This window comes from Aspergillus costaricaensis (assembly GCF_003184835.1).
Source record: "Aspergillus costaricaensis CBS 115574 unplaced genomic scaffold BO79scaffold_57, whole genome shotgun sequence".
In the NCBI taxonomy this organism is placed as follows: domain Eukaryota; kingdom Fungi; phylum Ascomycota; class Eurotiomycetes; order Eurotiales; family Aspergillaceae; genus Aspergillus; species Aspergillus costaricensis.
Genome location: NW_020291857.1, coordinates 15,491 through 34,882, shown reverse-complemented (window position 1 = coordinate 34,882; position 19,392 = coordinate 15,491). Strand labels below are relative to the sequence as shown.

Below are 19,392 nucleotides of genomic sequence, written 5' to 3'. Positions count from 1 at the left end.
AAAAGCGAGTATTTCATATGAAGTCTACACGTGGTCACTATGATATTGTCTTGGGGGAATTTTGTAGAAACCACTGCCAGTGGTGTTTTGCATGCCAATATACTTCTGATGTGAGACAGGGTTGATACCATTGAGGTTCCTGCAGCAAATTATAGTAGAACCACTGCGTAGCGACACATGTATATTACGATGTAGTACTAAGGAACACTGTATCATGTACCTTACTACACAAGTAATAAGTTCTTGGTAGCTTTTAAGGTAGCGGAGCGCAAACCCCCAAAATCAAATACAACAGGCCGTACCAAGGCTAGAACGTACGTATCTTAATCCCAAGGGTGGGGTAGTTAACAAAGTTACTAATGACTATACCCTGTGACTTCTTGCCCCACCACAGATAAATAGATCGCCCCCTCTTCCCCAGCCGACACGCTTAGGTCCCCTCACCCCTACGAAATTTCGAGTATATAGCGAAAGCACTGTAATTGTGCGGACGCTGTTCTGAGACCGCCACACTCTTAAGATCAGTTCACGCACTGTGGAATATGGTCCTACTTACATAGCTCCTCTATTCTCGAGGAACGCAACAACGTCATACCCTACTTTAAAAGGAGATAAGCTCAACAATGCGCTACACTCCGTTCGCTTCCGATATAGAGTTCCCATTCTATACGGCTTTATCCTCACTTAAGATTAATCACGACAAGCTTGACGATGCTGCCCGTAAAGTGCTAGGTCTCTATGAGGTTCGATCTACAGACCTCCCTAATGCCTCCTGTCGAATGCAGATACATGGGAATGCCCTGACAACAGACGAGTGAGTTATGATCTACTACGGGTCTGGGTGTTTACGATCAATAATATAAATATATATTGACAAGCCGCCTGGCTACCAGAACACCGGTTGGGTTTTATCGAGCTGAAGGAGTGATCAAGAATGTCAATACACTTGAGGAGTATACAAACATCGATAAGGCACATATTCTCCAGCAGTCCGCGAAAACGGTTAGGCACGCACTTATGAATCAACCAGGATCATACTGACTTGTAGACATACTAGGTCTGGGATGCCATATGCGATGGCACTATTTATTCATGCCCCTCTTTGCTTGCGTCATTCTTCATTTTGTCGTACGCGGATCTAAAGAAATACAAATTTCACTATTGGTTCGCATTCCCGGCACTGCACTCGAGCCCTTCCTGGGCTCTTCTTGAGAGGACCGAGGAAAATGTCAACCCTTGTCAAACTAGAGGAGCGGTGTCACCGGCTGGGGGTCTAGAAGATGCGGAATTATCAAATCTCGTGGAGACGGTCAAGACGTGGAGCTACAGTGTAGAAGACCGCCAGCGAGGGTTTTTCTTGGCTAGGAGACTTCATGGTGCCGGAAATGGAACAATGTTCGAACGCAACTCAGAAGTTACCGACGGGTTTACGGAATCAATAAATCACGATGGCCCACGGTGGAGGATTGCTCCTCTCCTAGCCTACGAGGATGGCTTTTTCAGAGATGCGAGATTTGAAGACTGCTTCGTCTGTTTCGCTGATCCTTCAAACTATGAGGATGCACCCGGATGGATGCTGAGAAACCTTCTGGTACTTGTAAAACGACGGTGGGGACTCAATAAGATCCAGGTACTGAGATACCGTGACATGCAGCCGCACCCCAGCCGCGGTCATTACAAAAGCACAGTGTTGACTCTGCAATCGGATGACATGCAAGCAGCGGCTACTGCAGAGTCGCAAAGTTCGACCAAAGACATGCCGAAGGTGACCGGCTGGGAGCGTAATCCAGCCGGTAAATTGACAGGTCGCTTCGTCGACCTCACAGAGTACTTGGATCCTAAGAGGTAGGACACCATCTTTTTTTATTGAGACTCTTGTATCATATACTGATACAATCCTCAGACTAGCCGACCAGTCGGTCGATCTGAATCTGAAACTCATGAAATGGCGTATCAGCCCTAATCTTGACCTTGATAAGATCAAGCGCACCAAGTGCCTCCTATTGGGGGCAGGAACCCTCGGGAGCTATGTTGCGAGGAATTTGATGGTATGGAAACCGCAGGAGATCTGAGTCTATGAATCGGCATCTGACAATGAGAATAGGGCTGGGGGGTGTCTAAAATCACCTTCGTGGATAATGGGTCCGTATCGTTCTCTAACCCTGTGAGGCAACCACTTTACAATTTTGTCGATTGTATAGACGGCGGGGTGAAGAAGGCTCTTCGAGCGTCTCAGGCCCTGTTGGAGATTTACCCGGGAGTCAACTCTACGGGCCATGTCCTCTCTGTACCCATGGTTGGACATCCTGTCATTGATGCTGAAAAGTCTCGGGCGGAGTTTGATGTACTCCAGAGGCTTGTTGAAGAGCATGATGTCATTTTTCTCCTAATGGATACGCGCGAAGCACGCTGGCTGCCAACTGTCATGGGGAAGGCGGCTGGCAAGATAGTTATGAATGCGGCCCTCGGTTTCGATTCGTATGTGGTCATGCGGCATGGGATTAAAGCAATTACAGAGCCATCAGCAGAACTCGGGTGCTACTTTTGCAACGATGTCGTTGCACCGATGAACGTAAGTAAAACCACTCCAGCCTATAGATCACTATGCTAAGAGTTGGAAAGTCTGTCAAAGATCAAACACTTGATCAGCAGTGCACCGTTACTCGGCCTGGTGTGGCGGCTATAGCTTCGGCTTTGCTGGTAGAGTTGCTTGTTTCCCTTCTTCAACATCCCCTGGGTGCAGCAGCACCGGCCCCGACCTCGCGCAGTGATGATCGAGGAGACCATCCACTGGGGCTCGTGCCACATCAAGTCAGGGGATTCCTTGCGACATTTGAAAATATTCCAGTCACAGGCAGAAGCTACAAACACTGCAGCGCTTGTTCAGATAACATCACCCGCGCTTATAAAGAGGACGGTTGGGCTTTCGTCCTAAAGGCTTTGAATGAGCCTGGATACGTTGAAGAACTGAGCGGTCTTAAGGAGGTTCGTTAGTCTATTATCTTCATTGCGCCTTCCTTTTTCCCTTGTTCTATGTTATGCGATCTCTAGCCACCTCCAAATTTCCCTGTTTTTTTTCGGATTCAAGAAATTTACTGACATTATCCCAAGGTGCATGCTACAGCAGAGGCTTCACTTGCTGATGTAGAATGGGATGAGGACTCCGAATCAGCGGAGGAGATATAATTGAGCCCGGCTTGATGCTAAGAAGGGGGGCGCATGTTAGTTTGCAAATGCAATGAGTTTTCAGCAACTCATCATACCATGTTTTATCAATTGCCGCAGGATCCCTTATTCAGGGTACTATTTTCGACTGAGACCAATGAAAAAAGATTCTTTGGATTCCTGTGCTGATGTTCAGAACCCTGAAGGCCTGTTTATTGCTGTGTTTGACGAGGCGAGTGAATGCTTACATTGCGCGACGATTCCGGTTTAAGGCGATGGACTTTCCGAAATAGTTCCCTGAGCTGTTCCTCCAGGGCCTTATCTTCGGCTCCTTGGTAGAATTTGCAGACGAAATGCCCTCCCGTGCGGAGAACTTCTTGGCTGAACTGCAAAGCTGCGTGGCAAAGATCCTATCATCCATCAGCTGAGGGAAACCATCGAAGCATAGGGCAAGCTCAGCAACTTACCATACTACCCGCATGGTCTTTGAAACTAATGCCGCTTGTGTTCATCATCCTGTTATACGGATCACTTAGACTTCTTTTCCCAAACCCTGTCGTTTGGAACCAGGGAGCGGACATATCGCTTAGAACAACATCTACCGAGTATTTGCAATCCCATTGCTTGGGATCTGTTTGCTTGTCAGAGCTCGCGTTCTCCCCCGATTTGAGCTGCGTGTTATCGTAATCGGCATCCAAGATCGTACTTGGAGGGTATGGCCTACCCCTATTGGCGTCGCGCACAAATTCTCGAACATAGGCCTGGATATTCGGGTCGAGGAAGTTGCCTTGAATCGTAGATACTCCTTTAGGAGGCTGGGCCGGGATAATGTCAACGCCGAGGACGCGGCCGTGTGGTTGCGTTCTAGCTACTGCTACCTGGTGTGGTGTTATTAGCCAAGGTGCAATTGGTTTAGTCTTCACTCTGCACCTAACGCACTTGGGACCAGGAGCCAGGAGCATAACCCTAAATTGGATGGATCATACTGTCAATCAACATGGCCCGAGTTGCGGCATCTTGATTGTGGCTATCATACTAAATCAACAACCGTTTGTCCGCTCTCAAATATGTGGTATTTCTCGTCTATCTATTCAAAGAAATTATCAGGATGTATAGGATGGCGGGTCATGTTGGTTGAGTACTTGAAGGAGCTTGAAAGCCGCGCGGCTTTTCAGGCCCTGCACTGCTGCTTCCCTTGTGAAACGGTCCTTGAGCTGACGGGCTTGCCATCGTTTTGAGGATGAAAATCGCTTCAGGATCTGAGAACTAAGTAGACCAATGCCCTGTGTTGCAGGCGAACACTTCATAGATGGAACGAGTAGCATGGTTGCAACATTGGCAAACTTGGATGGAATAAAAATGAGTGACGTGCGGAAGGATGCCGAAGCGCTCCCGCGGAAGTGGTAGAGTGAGCGGGACTCGGTGTTACTGCCATTCATCATCGATAGTGGCTGGCACAGTACCACAAATCAGTGACTATTACTTAGTGACCATAGGATGTTCTAACTAGTCATCTACTGTATTGCTGAGACAAATATCCTTGACGTATAGACCTTCATCCACTCTTGTGGCATACTAAACCATCTACAGCACTACTATCGGGTAATTATGTTGTATTGGCGCCTTACTTGGTTGTTGAGGAATAGGATGATTACAGATAGATCGGCTTTTGCTCTCAATTCGACTTCCAGTAGATTAAAGAACAGCGAACAGCGAACAGCGACTTTGTTCCACCCGACCGAGCGGCAATATGGATCTAAATAGTTGGCTCCTGCTTTACTCCGTACAGTAGTAGCTGTACTAATCTACTTTGTAGCTACCGTCTAAGGAGTAAGAAGTACGGAGTACCCGCATAGCGACCCGCTCAGCGGTACGCGTTGTGGACACCTATCATCCTAGGCTTCTCGGATATGTAGTGCTCCGCTGCCTATCCATCCATGAACTGTCTACGTACATGGCCAATTTCTTCGCGGATTGCTGATCCGCCTCCTTTTCACCGCACGAACTGAAGATTATATTGTCATGCCAAAATGAAGCTCTTCAACCTTCTTGTGTCTTTTCTCTGCATGGTCACTTCCGCTTCTTGCGGCGCCGCAGACACAGACAAATTTGAGAGATATCGTTCACTCTCTCGCTCCGCTCCAATCGAACTGACCGACTCGTCGTACGAAGACATAACATCTAAGCCTCGCGACTATCATGTTGCAGTGCTTTTGACAGCTGCAGATGCTCGCTATGGGTGTATCCTTTGTCGCGAGTTTCAACCTGAATGGGAGCTCATAGCACGAAGCTGGAACAAAGGTTCCAAGCCCGATGGACTTCAAATGCTCTTTGGGACCCTTGACTTTTCCGATGGAAAGGGCACCTTTCAGAAGGTATTTAGCAAATATATGGCCTAGCAGTTTTATAATCTTAGCTGACATTGAGTAGTTGATGCTCCAAACTGCGCCTGTCCTCCTGGTCTTTCCTCCTACCGTTGGCCCCTTCGCCAAGATTGATGACGCACCTCTGCGATTCGACTTCAGCGGGTAACTATACACTGGATCTTTTAGTCGATTGATTGTCACTGACTTCGACCTACAGCCCGATTTCTGCTGAACAGCTATATACATGGATGAACCGTCAGCTTCCAGAGGGCCCGAAGCCGCCACTTGTTCGTCCGATCAACTACATGCGACTTGTCTCCGGCATAACCATTTTGATGGGTGCTGTGACGCTTTTCACGGTTTTGTCACCCTATGTCCTTCCCATTGTTCGCAACCGGAACTTGTGGGCTGCTTTCAGCCTGATTGCCATCCTCTTATTCACAAGTGGCCACATGTTCAATCATATTCGCAAAGTTCCATATGTTGCCGGAGACGGTAGAGGGGGTATTAGTTACTTCGCTGGTGGATTTTCAAACCAGTTCGGCATGGAGACGCAGATTGTTGCTGCCATTTGTATGTTGCCCACAATCACATGCATACATCTTATCTCATATGTGGATCTGATGCCAATTCGCTAATCGTGTTGTCAGATGCCGTCCTGTCTTTTGCAACAATTGCCCTGGCAATGAAGGTGCCCCGTATCGCAGACAACAAGGCACAGCAGGTAGCTGTGATCATCTGGGGTTCCGTACTTCTTGGTATGTACAGCTTCCTTCTGAGTGTGTTCAAGACGAAGAATGGAGGATATCCGTTTTTCCTTCCGCCGTTCTAAAGGATTTCCGATGTATAATATCAACATGAGCTTTCCATCCGACCAGGTGTGAGCACACTTGCTGCGGGTTAGCGGTTATTCTCGGGTAGTAGCCGTGTACTACTTTTTGAACTGCTTTTCTTCGTCCAGCTCCTCCGTTATCGTGTATTTACTATATAGTACATGGCGGAACAACTCTTCTTTCAAACGTGACCAGCTAGGAACCCTGTATTCAGCATAAATTTCCATATTAGTCGGCCGATGTGGTGAACTATAATGGCGAAAAGGGTAGCAAATTGGTTATCTCGAAAGTATGATTGCTAAATTGGCATCAATCGTATGCTCCAAAGGCCGGGTCTACAGTGGGCTCATCTGCAATTTCATTGCAAGCGAGTCCTGAGGTTTCAGAGGTTATCGTGACATTGCTGAGCCCAGTGTAGTAGCGGCATGCTCACTCCAAACTCTGCAATTCTCACATAGAACTATTGAAGCTCCGTATGGACTGAACGTGCAATTAGACACACAAGGAACAAACTCCAATTACCTCGCACGGTGTGTTGACATGAACTAAAATAGCCGCCGCTACAGCCAATTCCCGAGGCGCTTCCTTGGATGCAGGCAGTGTGAATTTATGTAGCTAATCCTTATTAAGCAGAAAACCCAATGACCAGTAGCTCGGTGCTAAAAAGCGTGGATTTGTTTCCTTTATCAACTTCGGATTGAGTACGAGGTCTGCGCGTTGCAAGTAACTACCAGAATGTAATAATGTGACTCTTCCCGTGTGCTGAAAACCTGCACACACGTTCTTCAAAAGCATCTCAGAACACTGAGTTTCACAACACAAAAGGTACACAATTAATCGTGAGCGTAACGCATATAATTACGGTCCGTTGTATACACTTAGCCAACGCTGCCGTTGAACTGTGCCTGTGCTATAAAACCGAATTGAGGAGCTTAGACACTGGCAGATAAACGCCAGAGCACGGGAACGGGAACTACCGCAAATTAGTACTCAGAAAGCACGTGGCCTTTTCGGCGGGACCCATATACTTCCTGCCAATGCTGAGCAATATTCGGACTTCTTTCGCCGAGCTTATTCTTATTTTATCCTTTCTCCCTCTTCCGACAGGGGGTCGACCAGTGAGATTCATTCCCTCTGCTGTAAGTCCGGGCTGCAGGGCCAGCTTTACGAAAACACAGAGATCCTTAGATAAGAGAGCCATTGATGCCCGCGGGCTTTATCCTGTCTACATGTCAGCAGTAGATGAGAATGTCAGCGCAATGCTGGCATCATCAGCATCTGGGACGACGATGATGATTATCGTTCAACTGGCCTCGAGGATTTTCACTTTCACCGCCAATCAGTTGGTTTTGAGGAGCTTACCTCCGGCCATAATGGGTGTTGCGTCCCAACTGGAGCTATACTTCATCTCCATATTATTTTTCTCCAGGGAAAGTATCAGGATGGCTATACAAAGACAGCCATTGCAACTCAAGCCCCTCACCACGTATTCCCACAAGGACAGCACTGGTACAGCTCCCAAAAGGATCAATGATGTATCTGAAGCCCGAACCATAGCCTCGCAGTCAGTAGTGAACATGTCCTACTTGAGCCTTGCCTTGGGGTTCTTGTTCGCTCTGGCATTTGCTGCATCTTATGTACAGCTAGCATCGAGAGAGGTGTCAGAGTTACCCTACTACTACGCAAGCGTGATAATCACATCCATTGCATCCCTTATGGAGCTCTCCACTGAGCCCTTCTTCACTGTAGTGCAGCAATATATGCTACACAGACAACGTGCAGTGGTTGAAATGAGTGCAGCCTTTGTAAAAAGCCTTACAACCTGCCTTGCCTGTGCGTGGGCTTCCAGAGCCGGCCACAGCATTGGCGTTCTCCCATTCTCAATTGGTTATCTCTGTTATTCTTCCACTCTCATCTGCGGCTATATGCTAGCCCTGTCGGGGGTTACAGACGCGCAGAAGTTTTCTATGCTTCCCACAAAGATAAAGTCAAGGTAGGTTATGGGAAAGTAAACTTACAATGTCCTATCTGATAAAAATGTCCAGGGACAGTTCAGAGTATTTCATGGGAAGGTTCTCATGGCCGATGATAGGGCTATCCACGAATGTGTTCTTTCAATCGGTGATAAAACATCTTCTCACCCAGGGTGATTCAATGATGCTGGCAACAATGACGAGTTTAGAAGACCAAGGCATATACGCACTAGCCTCTAATTACGGGGGTCTCCTAGCTCGCGTCTTTTTTCAGCCCATTGAAGAAAGCAGTCGAACGCTCTTTTCTTCACTGCTAAACTCTGGCGGGAGCGGACATCTACGTGTGAAAAACATCGATGCTGCTAAAACTCAGTTGACAGAAGTTCTCCATGCATATAGTCTGATGGCTATTGTGGGGTTCCCCCTCGGTCCAGTTCTGGCACCTCAATTGCTACGTCTGTTAGGCGGGCGCATCTGGGCTTCACCCAAGATCAGCAGCCTGCTTTCACTTTATTGCTACTATATACCATTTCTAGCTTTCAACGGTATAAGTGAAGCATTTGTCTCATCGGCAGCAAACTCGGCAGAACTACGCAGACAAGCGGTATGGATGGGGGTGTTTTCAGCATGCTTTGCATCTGCCGCGTACTTATTCTTGAAAGTCGGCGCTCTCGGTGCCCACGGAATGGTATATGCCAATATTGTCAACATGGCAGTTCGCATCATCTGGAGCTTTTCCTTCATTCGGAAATTCATGTCTCGACACGGAAGCGGTATGGCTATTGCTGAATTTAGCCCACGGCCGCTTACCTGTATCGCCAGTGTCACGATGTCTATAGTTCTTACCTCAAAGGGTCTATATGCTCTTGATATCTATAGCACGAGAGATGCACTGATATTTGGAGCTATGTACATTCTTCTCGTGTAAGTCTCACCGTTTTATTTACATGCAAGCCACAGTCTAATGGTGTGTATAGGTCTTATCTCGAGAGAAAATCTTTGTTCATATATTACACAAAAGCCCGCGAGCTGGTGAAATGCAAAACGTCCCGAACTCCAAAGTCTAAAGGCGAATGAGTCATCATCAATCGTCAAAAACGATCTTGGTTGATGTCTTATTGGTGTCGACATCCTTGAAAAAAGCGCCATATGCGTCATGTTGCTTCTTTTTGACCGTTGCCCCGAATTTGAGAAGATCTTCGGGTACATCCTGGTTAGCCGCTTTTAGGACATTTATTAAACTATAACATGTTAGTCTCGGTTAAAAATTGATCGGAATGCTTCCAAGACAATGACTACTTACGCTCCGGATTGAGCTTTATCAACCTCAGTAAATAGAGTGATGGCATGGCCCTCAGCTCCAGCACGGCCAGTTCTTTGAGCCAATTAGTCGGCGAGACACAACATACGGGGACGAGGTACTTTACTAACCGGCCAATTCGATGTACGTAATCCTCAACGGTGAGGGGGAACGTAACGTTGATGACGAGCTTGACTGAAGGTATGTCGAGGCCACGAGCTGCCACATCAGTTGCGACAAGAACAGTTGAGACGCCTTTTTTGAAGGAATCCAAACTTTTGAACCGTTCTTGTTGGCCCAAATCGCCGTGTATTCCGGCAACCTTGAAGCCTTTATTCCAAAGAAGTCTCTCAACACGCACAGCCTCCTTCTTATACAAGCAGAACACCAGAATCTTATCCGAGCTGGATGGGCCCTTCTGGTATTTGTTCAATAACTGTACAAGCCTCTGTTCTTTTTCGTGCGGCTTCACCACTTCAACAACTTGCTTGATTCTAGTGTTTGCGCGCGGATCAGCCGAAGGCTCTCCACCAATTGTGACCGTCACAGGAGAAGTCATGAACGTTGCAGCAAGGTCCCTAACGACCGGGGGCCAGGTCGCAGTGAACATAACAGTTTGACGCTTTGACACCGGCATGGGGCGGATGATATCTTTGATGTCCTGTTCGAAACCTTTATCCAGCATGCGATCCGCTTCATCCAGAACAAGATACTTGACTTTTCCTAGATCGACTGAGCCATCATTCTGAAGATCCTTCAATCTTCCTGGTGTCGCCACGACAATAGCAGCAGTCTTCAAGGCCTGTCGTTGCTCATCTTTATTCACACCCCCGAAGATACAAGCTACCTTGATATCCACTAGTTCTGCGAACTTCGAGATCTGATCATGTATTTGCATTGCAAGTTCTCTCGTTGGGGAAATCATCACCGCTGTCGGCTTATAAGGCTTTCCCTTCTTCGCCGAGTCTTGTAAATTTTTCAGGCAGGGCAAGCCGAAGCCGAGCGTCTTACCACTCCCGGTTTCAGCGATGCCGATTACATCACGGCCAGCAAACAGGAAAGGCCAGGTTGCTGACTGGATAGCAGTCGGGGAACTGAACGACTCAAGAGGACGGTACAGTGCACTGTTGCAGGTAGGTAGGTGAGAGAAAGAGGTAATGGGATGAAGCTTCGTTGCTCCCTCTAAGGTATCCGTGATCTTGACGGAATTTTCTTCGAGGAATTTCTCTATGACTGCCGGGGAAGGCTCTTTCAGGTCAGTGTTCTGCGTCTCAGAAGCCTGCGCACCAGCCTTGGAGTCCTCGGCCTTCTTTGTGTGCTTTTCGTTTCTTGACTTTTTTTTCGCCCTATGCTCCGTGCTACCCTTATCTTGGAGTTCACGCTTGGCCATGTTGATTTTGTTGCTTTGAACTTTCTCAGGTTCAAAAGTGGAGAATATGTGTAAGAGGTTTTGTAACAGAGAGAAAGAAAAAATTTCGTAAAGCAAATCGGCTGCGTCTCGAAGAAATAACAGTGAATGCTTTGAGGGCGCCTTCTTTTTGCCCTTAGAATACTTTTATTGTATTTTTTTTTTTTTTTTAATTTCGCTATTTTCTTTTTGGGCTTGCCTGTCTGGAGCAAAACTTTGATTCGGGATAAAGTACTCCATATGGTTAAAACTCTTGCCCTAGTGCTGCTCCGTCCCGCTCCTTAATCCTAATCCAGTTAGTTACTGTCTGCGCCGTGGAACAATCTAGCCTTTTGTGTCCTACATGCAGTAGACGAGTCTACGGAGTCCTACTCCGTCGTAGTTGTATTTGCAGCCGAGTAGTATATAGATATAGTATAGTATTTTTAAAAGAGAGCGTCGAATCAAGGAGGCTCAGAAAAAACCAGCACTCGAAAAGAAGAAAAATCACAGGATCAGGGCGTCTTTAAGAATCTACAAACTTGCGGGCATCCATTGGGATACGTTTTGCCACTACTTTATGCCTACACTAAACCTGCGTTCTCTACCATGGCTGCCTTCGTAGTGATCTTGTTGTTGATTTATTTGTATGTACGCCGACCGTCTCCGCTTCCACCTTCAAGTCGGTGGTTGGCTTCTCAACCGGGCTAGTTTGCATTCAATTAATCGTGCATATTAGTTTTCCCTTGGTTTGATTGCTCTCCAGCAACCTATGGGCATCCGCGATTTCTTCAAATGCGAAAACTTTCTCGATGAAGACCTTGAATGTTTGGTCATTGAACTTGGGTAAAGCATGGTCCACCAGAAGATCACGTAGTCTCCCCTGATAATCTTCATCCCTGCTGCGAAGAGTGCTGCCTTCGAACCTCAATCTCTTCCTCAGGATTCCACTAATGTCAGTATTGGCAGGGAGGACAGAACCACTCATCTGTCCTAGTTGGACAATACGTGCATCCCGTGCGGCCACGTCAAGATTACCTTGAAAATGTGCGGCGCCCACAAAATCGACGATAATGTCGACTCCACGACCATTCGTTTCTTTCAATATCTCGGAGGCCCAGTCTTGACTCTTGTAATTATACCCAGCAGTAGCCCCTAGTTCACGTACGCAAAAGTCAATTTTTTCTTGCGAACCTGCAGTCACATAGACAGCAGATGCTTTGTCAATCTTCGCAAGTTGGATCCCGGAAATTGATACAGATGAAGCCCCTGCATGCCAAAGAACGGACTTTCCAGCGCTGAATTCGCCAATCAGATAGAGCGCCTGGCTTGCAGTTATCCAGGTCTAAGGAGATGGTGCCATGGTTATTACAAATTGGTTCCCTAGGAGTTGAAGGTCAAGCATACCTCTGGTATTCCTGCAGCCTCCTCCCATGTCAACCCCGAGGGTTTGTGTATCAACATCTTGGTCGACACGGCGATGTATTCCGCATAGGCCCCTGACAAAAGTAATGAATACTTACACACTCTATCAAAAAGAATGCCACGTACCGCCATAGGCTAGGCCAAAAACACTGTCGCCGATTTGAAAGCCATTGCTTGTATTCGCACCAAGTTCCTCTATCACCCCGGAAAATTCGACACCCATGGTGCTAGGAGCTTGCGGAGGAAGAGGATATTTTCCTTCGCGTTGAAGCAAGTCCATTCTGTTCAGCCCGAATGCCTTGATCTTGACCAAAGCCTGGCCAGGGCTGGGCTTCGGTATTGGGATTTGGTCAACGAACAGAGAATCGGCACTTCCTTTGCCCCCTTGGATACCTGGGTGTTCTTAGCATATCACGCTCGAGAGTTTGAGCAATGCAACTTACCAATGGCTCTCATGATGCCTCCCATCTTTGCTTGACACTTTAGATGGGTTGACTACAAGTTTTTCTAAATCGCTTTTACTCTGCCCTGTGGTTATTTGTCTCGGTTATGCAGTACGGCATTCAGCGTCATCATTTGTCATCAAATGGAGGGCAATTAGTCATAATGACAAAGTTGTAAGTTAACTAACTAGTTAGTTACGTTAACTGCTTGTTAATTAACTACGTGACCAACAGTTGGTTAACTGCCTACGTACTTGCAGGACAGGCTCATCTACCATTCTAATTCACCGTGATCTAGTTGATAGCGTTCAGATGTTTGTCATATGCTCTTTAGCAGTTTACTATGTATATCCGGAATCTCAAAGAGAATGTAACGGGTTTCAAAACCCCACATACTCGTATGCTCCGGGCGTCACATGTGTGTAGGTAGATTCAGGAACCGATCATAAAGGCCTAAAGGAGGTATGGACACACTGCTGGAATTGGAACCATACAGCAGTAAGGAATTTATGAACATTGATAACAGCCCTATATCTGTTGAGATTGCCTCCACTATCTGTGTTCATCAGACTCACCTGCTTTCATATGTAAGCATCTAGAAGAATTTCCGCTATCTGCCAGAAGTCACTACCGTTCGAACTCTTTGGCACGTCTATGCGGGCGCAAATCAGCGTGGCTACTCTTCTAAGTCCAAGCGACAGCTATTGCTAGTCAAGCGTGGTATCACAGAATCAACGTTGGCTTATATTTTCTTTGTTCAGTTTGTAGCACCTTTCAAGATCCATCATCGTTTCAGGTATGCATCCTATCTTAGTGACAGCAGTCGATGTCACACAATTCCAAAGCCACGGATTTTATAAAAATTTCATTGAAAAGAGTGTTGTAAAAATAAAGATGCACAATGCTTGCAAGGGGAGTCTCAAGAAGCCTTCAGCATGCTGAGAGCATATTCAAGATACATTGTAAGATTCAATAAGATCGGCAAGGCGTGAAGCCTCGTGGGAATAATTTATCGGGTTGGCCGAGGATACCTGATACCGTATACTGGTAGAGTGAATGTTAGCAGTACCATCTGAGCCATGGAACGAATTGCCTTACCGTTGTTGTTCGCCGAAATGATCTATTTTGGCACGGCATCGGAAATTCCAGGTCCGGCAATTGGCATCCTGGAATGCGTCGCCAGCTGCTTTCTCATCCGTCTGGAACAGTTCCATTAACTGATTGGCTGACATGTCCATCATCAATTTGCCCACGTCGTCAAAGCAGCTTAGCCAAAGTTGGCCGGTATGGTCGCTGACATTAACGTGCATTATGTAGCGATAATCTGGTCGGGGGTGAGTCTTATCGCAGCGCTCACAGCGCCACTGGCCGGGATCAAGCTCGGTCACCTTCTTGTTGCAATTTTCTGAGAGACAAGCAGGATAAGCAAAGGACATGTTGTCCTGCTTTATGTAGATGACCGTTGCTTTCAGCGAAAAGTAAACCGCTTCCTCCGACATACCCAATTGCTCCTCTCTTATTTGGGCGATAGTCTTGAACTGGTCCGACTTCATCGTTGATGAGGCTGTGCCTAACAAGGAAGCATGCGAAGAGAAATTCTCATCTCTGCCTTGTGCGTCATACCAGCCTTTGAGCTTGTGGGCTTCCTCAATGTCAGGATCAACCGCCATTGAACCCGAGCTCAGCAAACTCAGACTACGCCCGCCAAAGTCAGAGACCTTCACGCCTTTGAAAGCTATTACAGACTCGGGCAAGGCGTTGAAGTTCTGAGCTGTAGTGCCCCAGATAGTCAGGCGAACAGAGAACCCGGTATTGTCAACCATGACCAGCTCGCGCTTGTTATAGGGCTTGTTTGTAGTTTTGGATGTGATCTGTGAAACCCCCATGTCCTCTTTCAGCACGCCTATCACATCGATCGTAGTATCTTTTTCTACCGATTGGAGGTCACCGATAGAAGTGAAATTGAATCGAACCTGGGGAACATCACTCTGATCCTCTGCCTGATGCGACATGGTAAGTTAAGAGTTCAATGCGAACCGAGCACTTGGACTAACCTTTTCAACCACCGTATCCCTTTCAAAAGTCAGCTCATAATCGTTGTTCAAGTTCGTGAACTGCTTTTTGGCAATTTGCACGCGGCAATTGGAAATATAGTATACACCGCCCTCCTGGAAGACGTCATACAGCATGTCGCATTGGTCGTTGAATCCAGTAGCTCGTATTTCGCCACTGTCGTCCAGTAGATTGACGCTGAAGAGCCTCCCTTCGGTATTCCTATTGTGCCAAGTCTTGATATTTGTCTTGCTCGTACAGCGTGCTTTGATCGTCCATTTGTGAGAATATGGTGAAATAGCTTCGATGGGATATATAGTAGCATGCGCTGCGGCCAAAACAGGTCGTGCTGACTGCACTCCGGTATTTGACTGGGCCTGTGCGCCTGACATCTTGGATCCATAGAAACCGTTGCTGGAGATCGTAGTGGGTTGGTGCTTGTCGTCTTCATCTGTTTTACTTTCGAGTGGTCTTGGTTCGCCAATCTTCTCGGCCTCTCCCAGTCCCTCCAAGACTTCAAGGTCGAGAATAATAAGGATCCTGTCTCGTATGTAAGTTATATCATTGGTGGTGAAGACGTCAGTGGTCACTTACTTCTTGCCTTTTACGGAGTTCGCTTGGAACGACTTCAGGCGAACAAAACATCCCTTCCGTAATAGCTTACTAGACACCATGGGGTTCAATTCTGGAAGGTCAAGGTTAGTAGCAGTGTCTTAGGCAAGTCATCAGGGTTATGCCACACTTACGGGTCGCAAGCATCGTCTGCACATAATTTGAAATGTCACTGAATACCGCTCGATAGCGTTCCGGGTGGCTCTGTTGAGATGGCAATTGCTTTATCTGGACACATTGAACAATAGGCTCACGCGTTTGAGGCTTTGTATCATCGAAGATAGCGCTTAAGGGACATTAGTGACATAATGCACAGTGAATCCCAGGAAACTGACCTGAGTGCCCCAACGGAGACCTGAGATGCTGCTTCTGAAGACATCTGAAATAGTTTCAAGGTAACCTTGTGCCGTCCTACAGACTTGGAATTAAAGAAATACAGGCAATGTCTCGGGGAGGTATAATTCAGAGCTTGAAATGATGAACAGCAAGTGGTGGTCTTGGTGGTTCTGGTACAATCCTGCTACTGCTGAAGGACATTTGCATGAACAACAAATGGAGACGCGACCCGGAGTAGTACGCGGTAGGAGCGCGTTAAGCACCCACCCCACTTTGGAATGCGAATATTACGTGTTTAATGGTCTAAGGTTAGTAGTACAGAGCAGATGTCGTAATACACCATACATCATATGAAAACCGGTACCCCGTCACAGTACTCCGTCTACACAATACACTACGTATCTAGGTTGAAGATCTCTCCCACTTTACCCCACCTTTCTACATACCTGACAGTCAAAGCCTCGACAAAGCAGATATTGGAGAATTTCACCTGCCGACTTATGCTCATACAATAACTTTTATGTATGGAGAGGACGCATGCTCTCTTACTGAAAGTCATTGCATCGTGGGACTCGGACTGATTGCTGTCATTAAATAACTTGCATCAGGCTTCTATATTAGCTTTCAGCTCTCCTCAAGATGGCTTCTTGTAGCCATGTCGCGTCTGAAGGTCAGTTGCGACTATAGCCAAAGCTGGAGTACAGTGCTCATACAGGTTTCTAACCATTATCTACATCGCAGGGCTGAGGGAACCAGCTACGTCGCAGGTTGTATATCGAGAGGACTGTACGCAGTGTTTCGACTCAATAGTGCGTACCCATTGTTTTTCTACCAATTCGACGCCTAACAAAATATCCAGGACGAGGAACATGGGCTTAATGTTTGCTTAACATGCTTCAATGGAGGTTGCGCTGGTGATAGAAATCATGCATTTCTCCACTATGAACGTTGCAGTCACCCTTTAGCGCTCAACATCAGAAGATCACGTAAAAAGGTCCAGGTGTGTGCCAATATCACTTATCTGGATTATACTTTTTTGGTTGCATGGGATTGACAAGATGCAATGACAGCGAGATGAGCCACCGCAGAAAATTTCGAAGCTTGCAATCGCAGCTGAAACTGATGAGGACCGCTATGACACGAAAACACGTGTTGTCTGTTATCCTTGCCGTCAGAGTGATCTCGACGCTTCCAGGGGTAGGCTGCCAGCTGTAATTGATGGCGTGATGAAAGCGATGACCTTCTCCAAAAGAGAGGAAGTCAAGGCCTGGGAGCAGGAGTTCATCCCCTGCGAACACACCATTAATCTCATACAGGGAGCGTCAAGACAGGTTGAATCAAAAGGTGCGTTGCTCCTCTCTTTTTACATTACTCTCACTATAATGCTCACAATTGCACGTCAGAGCTGGTCCAGTGTTCCATGTGTAACCTGAAAGAGAACCTCTGGCTATGTCTAGAATGCGGAAACCTTGGCTGCGGTCGCAGTCAGTTTGGCGGAGTTGGAGGAAACTCGCATGCACTTGCGCATTCTGACAAGGAGTCGCATGCTGTTGCAGTGAAGCTGGGCTCTATCACTGCAGATGGTTCGGCGGACGTGTATTGCTATAGATGCAATGAAGAAAGGACCGATCCTAACTTGGCTACTCATCTTGCCAATTGGGGCATCAATCTAGCGAGCCGTGAGAAGACAGAGAAGAGCCTTATGGAGATGCAAGTGGAGCATAATATGAGATGGGAGTTTTCGATGACTTCTGAGGACGGCCATGAACTTACACCTGTGTTTGGACCAGGTTTAACTGGCTTGACTAACTTAGGAAACAGCTGTTATCTCTCAAGTGTTGTCCAATGCCTTTTTGCCTTGCCTGAGTTCCAAAAACGATATTACCATCCCAACAGCGAGCCGCCGCACACGCAGAGGCCAGCCGAGGACCTTGAAACCCAACTGCGGAAGCTGGCCGATGGCATCCTCTCTGGCAGATATTCCAGACCCGATAGCGATGTTAGGTCTTCACCTGATTCAGCTGAAGTTCCTCACCAGAAGGGTTTAGCACCCGCTATGTTCAAACATCTCGTCGGCCGTAATCATGAAGAATTCTCGACGATGAGACAACAGGATGCGTTCGAATTCATGCTTCACCTCTTCAAGCAAATAAGCTTGTCCAAGCATCCCGAAGGGTTAGATAACCCAATCACCTCGTTCGGCTTCTCTGTGCAGCAGCGTCTCCAATGTCTACGGTGCAAGAAGGTTCGTTACAGGGCGGACTCCCAGGATAACATTTCAATCCCTGTTCCCGCTCGTCGGCTCCCCGATGCAGATGCTTCTGACTCCATGAACGAGTATGAGAGTGTCACACTAGCAGAATGTCTGGATGTATTCACGGCCGAAGAAGTCGTTGAATTCAGCTGCCCGTCCTGCGGTTCCACGGAAGGGTTCAGTAAGAAAACTTCATTCAAGACCCTACCGCAGAAGTTGGTTATCAATGCGCGAAGGTTCGAACTGATCAATTGGGTGCCTACAAAGCTGAATATTCCGGTAGAAGTTGATGAGGAGCCAATAGAATTTGGTACTTACCTCTCTGCCGGGCCTGATCCAAATGAGGAGCTTCTGCCTGAAAGTCAGGAACCTGAGAATGTGTTTAAGCCCAATGAAATCGCGATTGAGCAGCTTGTTGCCATGGGTTTTCCGAACCCAAGGTGCGAAAAGGCGCTGTATATGACCGGCAACTCGGATGTTGAGGCTGCCATGAATTGGCTCTTTGCTCACATGGAAGACCCTGATATCGATGAGCCGCTCGATAAGATGGTTACCAGCACCTCAGGGGGCCAGCAAGACCCAGCTAAGGTTGCGCAGTTGACTGAAATGGGCATAAATTCTAGTCATGCTAGGAGGGCATTGGCAGCGACGGACGGGGATCTCAACAGGGCAATTGATTGGGTGTTCACACATCCGGAGGATTCAATGGACCTCAGCTCAGACTCTGATATCCCTGAACCCAGTGATAAACGTCAAGACTCTGATGCCACGCCAGCGAAATACCAATTACAGTCAATAGTGTGCCATAAAGGCTCATCTGTACATGCTGGGTATGTATGTCTGCTACTTTGTAGGGTTTGAACTAACGGTCAACAGTCACTACGTCGCTGTCGTGCGTAAGGTTGTGCCAGGAAGTAATGGTACTTCGTGGGTCATGTTCAATGACGAGAAGGTTGTTCAGGTGGATGATATACAAGAGATGAAGAAGTTCGCGTATATCTATGTATTCTCGCGGACTTGACCTATGAATTTTAAGCGGGTAGATGAAATATTGTATAGTTAGCGTAGTTCACTGAGTATGTCTTGGTCATATGTTAGTCGTCACTACGGCCGTCGTGTTCTGACAGGTTAGGTCGGCGACGGATTACTATACTATATCGAATTATCATATTCTGCTTTTAAAAGCTATCCATTTATCTAAACCACGCTATAAATTAGGACATACTTGTTATGTGGAACTATTCTA

The 19,392-nt window shown here is 47.1% G+C and overlaps 8 protein-coding genes across 8 annotated transcripts; 4 read left to right on the top strand and 4 right to left on the bottom strand.

Annotated features, from left to right (window-relative positions):
• Positions 1 to 449: 449 nt before the first annotated feature.
• BO79DRAFT_211935 (putative autophagy ubiquitin-activating enzyme ApgG) lies at positions 450 to 3,311 on the top strand. Its single transcript, XM_025683105.1, has 6 exons — positions 450 to 814; positions 894 to 1,002; positions 1,058 to 1,845; positions 1,904 to 2,048; positions 2,105 to 2,572; positions 2,623 to 3,311. Exons 1-6 carry the CDS (start codon positions 624 to 626, stop codon positions 2,992 to 2,994), a joined length of 2,073 nt encoding a protein of 690 aa, XP_025534211.1. The 5' UTR covers positions 450 to 623; the 3' UTR covers positions 2,995 to 3,311.
• Positions 3,312 to 3,377: 66 nt separating this feature from the next.
• Positions 3,378 to 4,604, bottom strand: BO79DRAFT_260260 (RlmE family RNA methyltransferase; the record flags this gene model as incomplete). Its single annotated transcript, XM_025686400.1, has 5 exons — positions 3,378 to 3,575; positions 3,633 to 4,043; positions 4,105 to 4,131; positions 4,202 to 4,252; positions 4,308 to 4,604. 5 exons carry the CDS (start codon positions 4,602 to 4,604, stop codon positions 3,378 to 3,380), a joined length of 984 nt encoding a protein of 327 aa, XP_025534210.1.
• A 489-nt stretch (positions 4,605 to 5,093) lies between these two features.
• Positions 5,094 to 6,615, top strand: BO79DRAFT_183094 (OST3/OST6 family protein). Its single transcript, XM_025680260.1, has 4 exons — positions 5,094 to 5,540; positions 5,596 to 5,693; positions 5,749 to 6,104; positions 6,182 to 6,615. Exons 1-4 carry the CDS (start codon positions 5,196 to 5,198, stop codon positions 6,361 to 6,363), a joined length of 981 nt encoding a protein of 326 aa, XP_025534209.1. The 5' UTR covers positions 5,094 to 5,195; the 3' UTR covers positions 6,364 to 6,615.
• Positions 6,616 to 7,593: 978 nt separating this feature from the next.
• BO79DRAFT_233343 (nuclear division Rft1 protein) lies at positions 7,594 to 9,414 on the top strand (the record flags this gene model as incomplete). The annotated part of the gene is made up of 3 exons (XM_025684284.1): positions 7,594 to 8,357; positions 8,410 to 9,261; positions 9,315 to 9,414. 3 exons carry the CDS (start codon positions 7,594 to 7,596, stop codon positions 9,412 to 9,414), a joined length of 1,716 nt encoding a protein of 571 aa, XP_025534208.1.
• dbp3 (RNA-dependent ATPase DBP3) lies at positions 9,322 to 11,201 on the bottom strand. Its single transcript, XM_025683104.1, has 3 exons — positions 9,769 to 11,201; positions 9,641 to 9,712; positions 9,322 to 9,578 (listed from the first exon to the last, which is right to left on the bottom strand). Exons 1-3 carry the CDS (start codon positions 11,025 to 11,027, stop codon positions 9,422 to 9,424), a joined length of 1,488 nt encoding a protein of 495 aa, XP_025534207.1. The 5' UTR covers positions 11,028 to 11,201; the 3' UTR covers positions 9,322 to 9,421.
• Positions 11,202 to 11,619: 418 nt separating this feature from the next.
• On the bottom strand, positions 11,620 to 12,968 carry BO79DRAFT_204811 (NAD(P)H-quinone oxidoreductase). Its single transcript, XM_025681810.1, has 4 exons — positions 12,893 to 12,968; positions 12,576 to 12,842; positions 12,432 to 12,523; positions 11,620 to 12,369 (listed from the first exon to the last, which is right to left on the bottom strand). Exons 1-4 carry the CDS (start codon positions 12,915 to 12,917, stop codon positions 11,743 to 11,745), a joined length of 1,011 nt encoding a protein of 336 aa, XP_025534206.1. The 5' UTR covers positions 12,918 to 12,968; the 3' UTR covers positions 11,620 to 11,742.
• A 660-nt stretch (positions 12,969 to 13,628) lies between these two features.
• Positions 13,629 to 16,088, bottom strand: BO79DRAFT_248836 (replication factor A subunit protein RFA1). Its single transcript, XM_025685743.1, has 6 exons — positions 15,892 to 16,088; positions 15,691 to 15,842; positions 15,539 to 15,629; positions 14,947 to 15,484; positions 13,991 to 14,892; positions 13,629 to 13,936 (listed from the first exon to the last, which is right to left on the bottom strand). The coding sequence occupies exons 1-6, from the start codon at positions 15,933 to 15,935 to the stop codon at positions 13,843 to 13,845; spliced, it is 1,821 nt and encodes a 606-aa protein (XP_025534205.1). The 5' UTR covers positions 15,936 to 16,088; the 3' UTR covers positions 13,629 to 13,842.
• Positions 16,089 to 16,300: 212 nt separating this feature from the next.
• Positions 16,301 to 19,259, top strand: BO79DRAFT_211929 (ubiquitin-specific protease UBP14). The gene is made up of 6 exons (XM_025683103.1): positions 16,301 to 16,562; positions 16,634 to 16,701; positions 16,752 to 16,892; positions 16,963 to 17,236; positions 17,296 to 18,976; positions 19,023 to 19,259. The coding sequence occupies exons 1-6, from the start codon at positions 16,532 to 16,534 to the stop codon at positions 19,165 to 19,167; spliced, it is 2,340 nt and encodes a 779-aa protein (XP_025534204.1). The 5' UTR covers positions 16,301 to 16,531; the 3' UTR covers positions 19,168 to 19,259.
• The last annotated feature ends 133 nt before the right edge of the window (positions 19,260 to 19,392 follow it).

What these genes read in the sequence shown, in the direction of transcription:
- BO79DRAFT_211935 (XM_025683105.1), top strand. Translation starts at nt 624, where the DNA reads ATGCGCTACACTCCGTTCGCTTCCGATATAGAGTTCCCATTCTATACG. An exon ending in GAGTACTTGGATCCTAAGAG is followed by an intron (nt 1,846 to 1,903) that starts GTAGGACACCAT and finishes TACAATCCTCAG; the next exon opens with ACTAGCCGACCAGTCGGTCG. An exon ending in ATGTTGCGAGGAATTTGATG is followed by an intron (nt 2,049 to 2,104) that starts GTATGGAAACCG and finishes CAATGAGAATAG; the next exon opens with GGCTGGGGGGTGTCTAAAAT.
- BO79DRAFT_183094 (XM_025680260.1), top strand. Translation starts at nt 5,196, where the DNA reads ATGAAGCTCTTCAACCTTCTTGTGTCTTTTCTCTGCATGGTCACTTCC. An exon ending in GAAAGGGCACCTTTCAGAAG is followed by an intron (nt 5,541 to 5,595) that starts GTATTTAGCAAA and finishes GACATTGAGTAG; the next exon opens with TTGATGCTCCAAACTGCGCC. An exon ending in CTGCGATTCGACTTCAGCGG is followed by an intron (nt 5,694 to 5,748) that starts GTAACTATACAC and finishes TTCGACCTACAG; the next exon opens with CCCGATTTCTGCTGAACAGC.
- dbp3 (XM_025683104.1), bottom strand. Translation starts at nt 11,027, where the DNA reads ATGGCCAAGCGTGAACTCCAAGATAAGGGTAGCACGGAGCATAGGGCG. An exon ending in TACGTACATCGAATTGGCCG is followed by an intron (nt 9,713 to 9,768) that starts GTTAGTAAAGTA and finishes ATTGGCTCAAAG; the next exon opens with AACTGGCCGTGCTGGAGCTG. An exon ending in GATAAAGCTCAATCCGGAGC is followed by an intron (nt 9,579 to 9,640) that starts GTAAGTAGTCAT and finishes AACATGTTATAG; the next exon opens with TTTAATAAATGTCCTAAAAG.
- BO79DRAFT_204811 (XM_025681810.1), bottom strand. Translation starts at nt 12,917, where the DNA reads ATGGGAGGCATCATGAGAGCCATTG. An exon ending in AGGCATCATGAGAGCCATTG is followed by an intron (nt 12,843 to 12,892) that starts GTAAGTTGCATT and finishes AAGAACACCCAG; the next exon opens with GTATCCAAGGGGGCAAAGGA. An exon ending in TTTTGGCCTAGCCTATGGCG is followed by an intron (nt 12,524 to 12,575) that starts GTACGTGGCATT and finishes TACTTTTGTCAG; the next exon opens with GGGCCTATGCGGAATACATC.
- BO79DRAFT_248836 (XM_025685743.1), bottom strand. Translation starts at nt 15,935, where the DNA reads ATGTCTTCAGAAGCAGCATCTCAGGTCTCCGTTGGGGCACTCAG. An exon ending in GTCTCCGTTGGGGCACTCAG is followed by an intron (nt 15,843 to 15,891) that starts GTCAGTTTCCTG and finishes ATGTCCCTTAAG; the next exon opens with CGCTATCTTCGATGATACAA. An exon ending in GGGATACGGTGGTTGAAAAG is followed by an intron (nt 14,893 to 14,946) that starts GTTAGTCCAAGT and finishes ATGTCGCATCAG; the next exon opens with GCAGAGGATCAGAGTGATGT.
- BO79DRAFT_211929 (XM_025683103.1), top strand. Translation starts at nt 16,532, where the DNA reads ATGGCTTCTTGTAGCCATGTCGCGTCTGAAG. An exon ending in GATCACGTAAAAAGGTCCAG is followed by an intron (nt 16,893 to 16,962) that starts GTGTGTGCCAAT and finishes ATGCAATGACAG; the next exon opens with CGAGATGAGCCACCGCAGAA. An exon ending in GGCTCATCTGTACATGCTGG is followed by an intron (nt 18,977 to 19,022) that starts GTATGTATGTCT and finishes AACGGTCAACAG; the next exon opens with TCACTACGTCGCTGTCGTGC.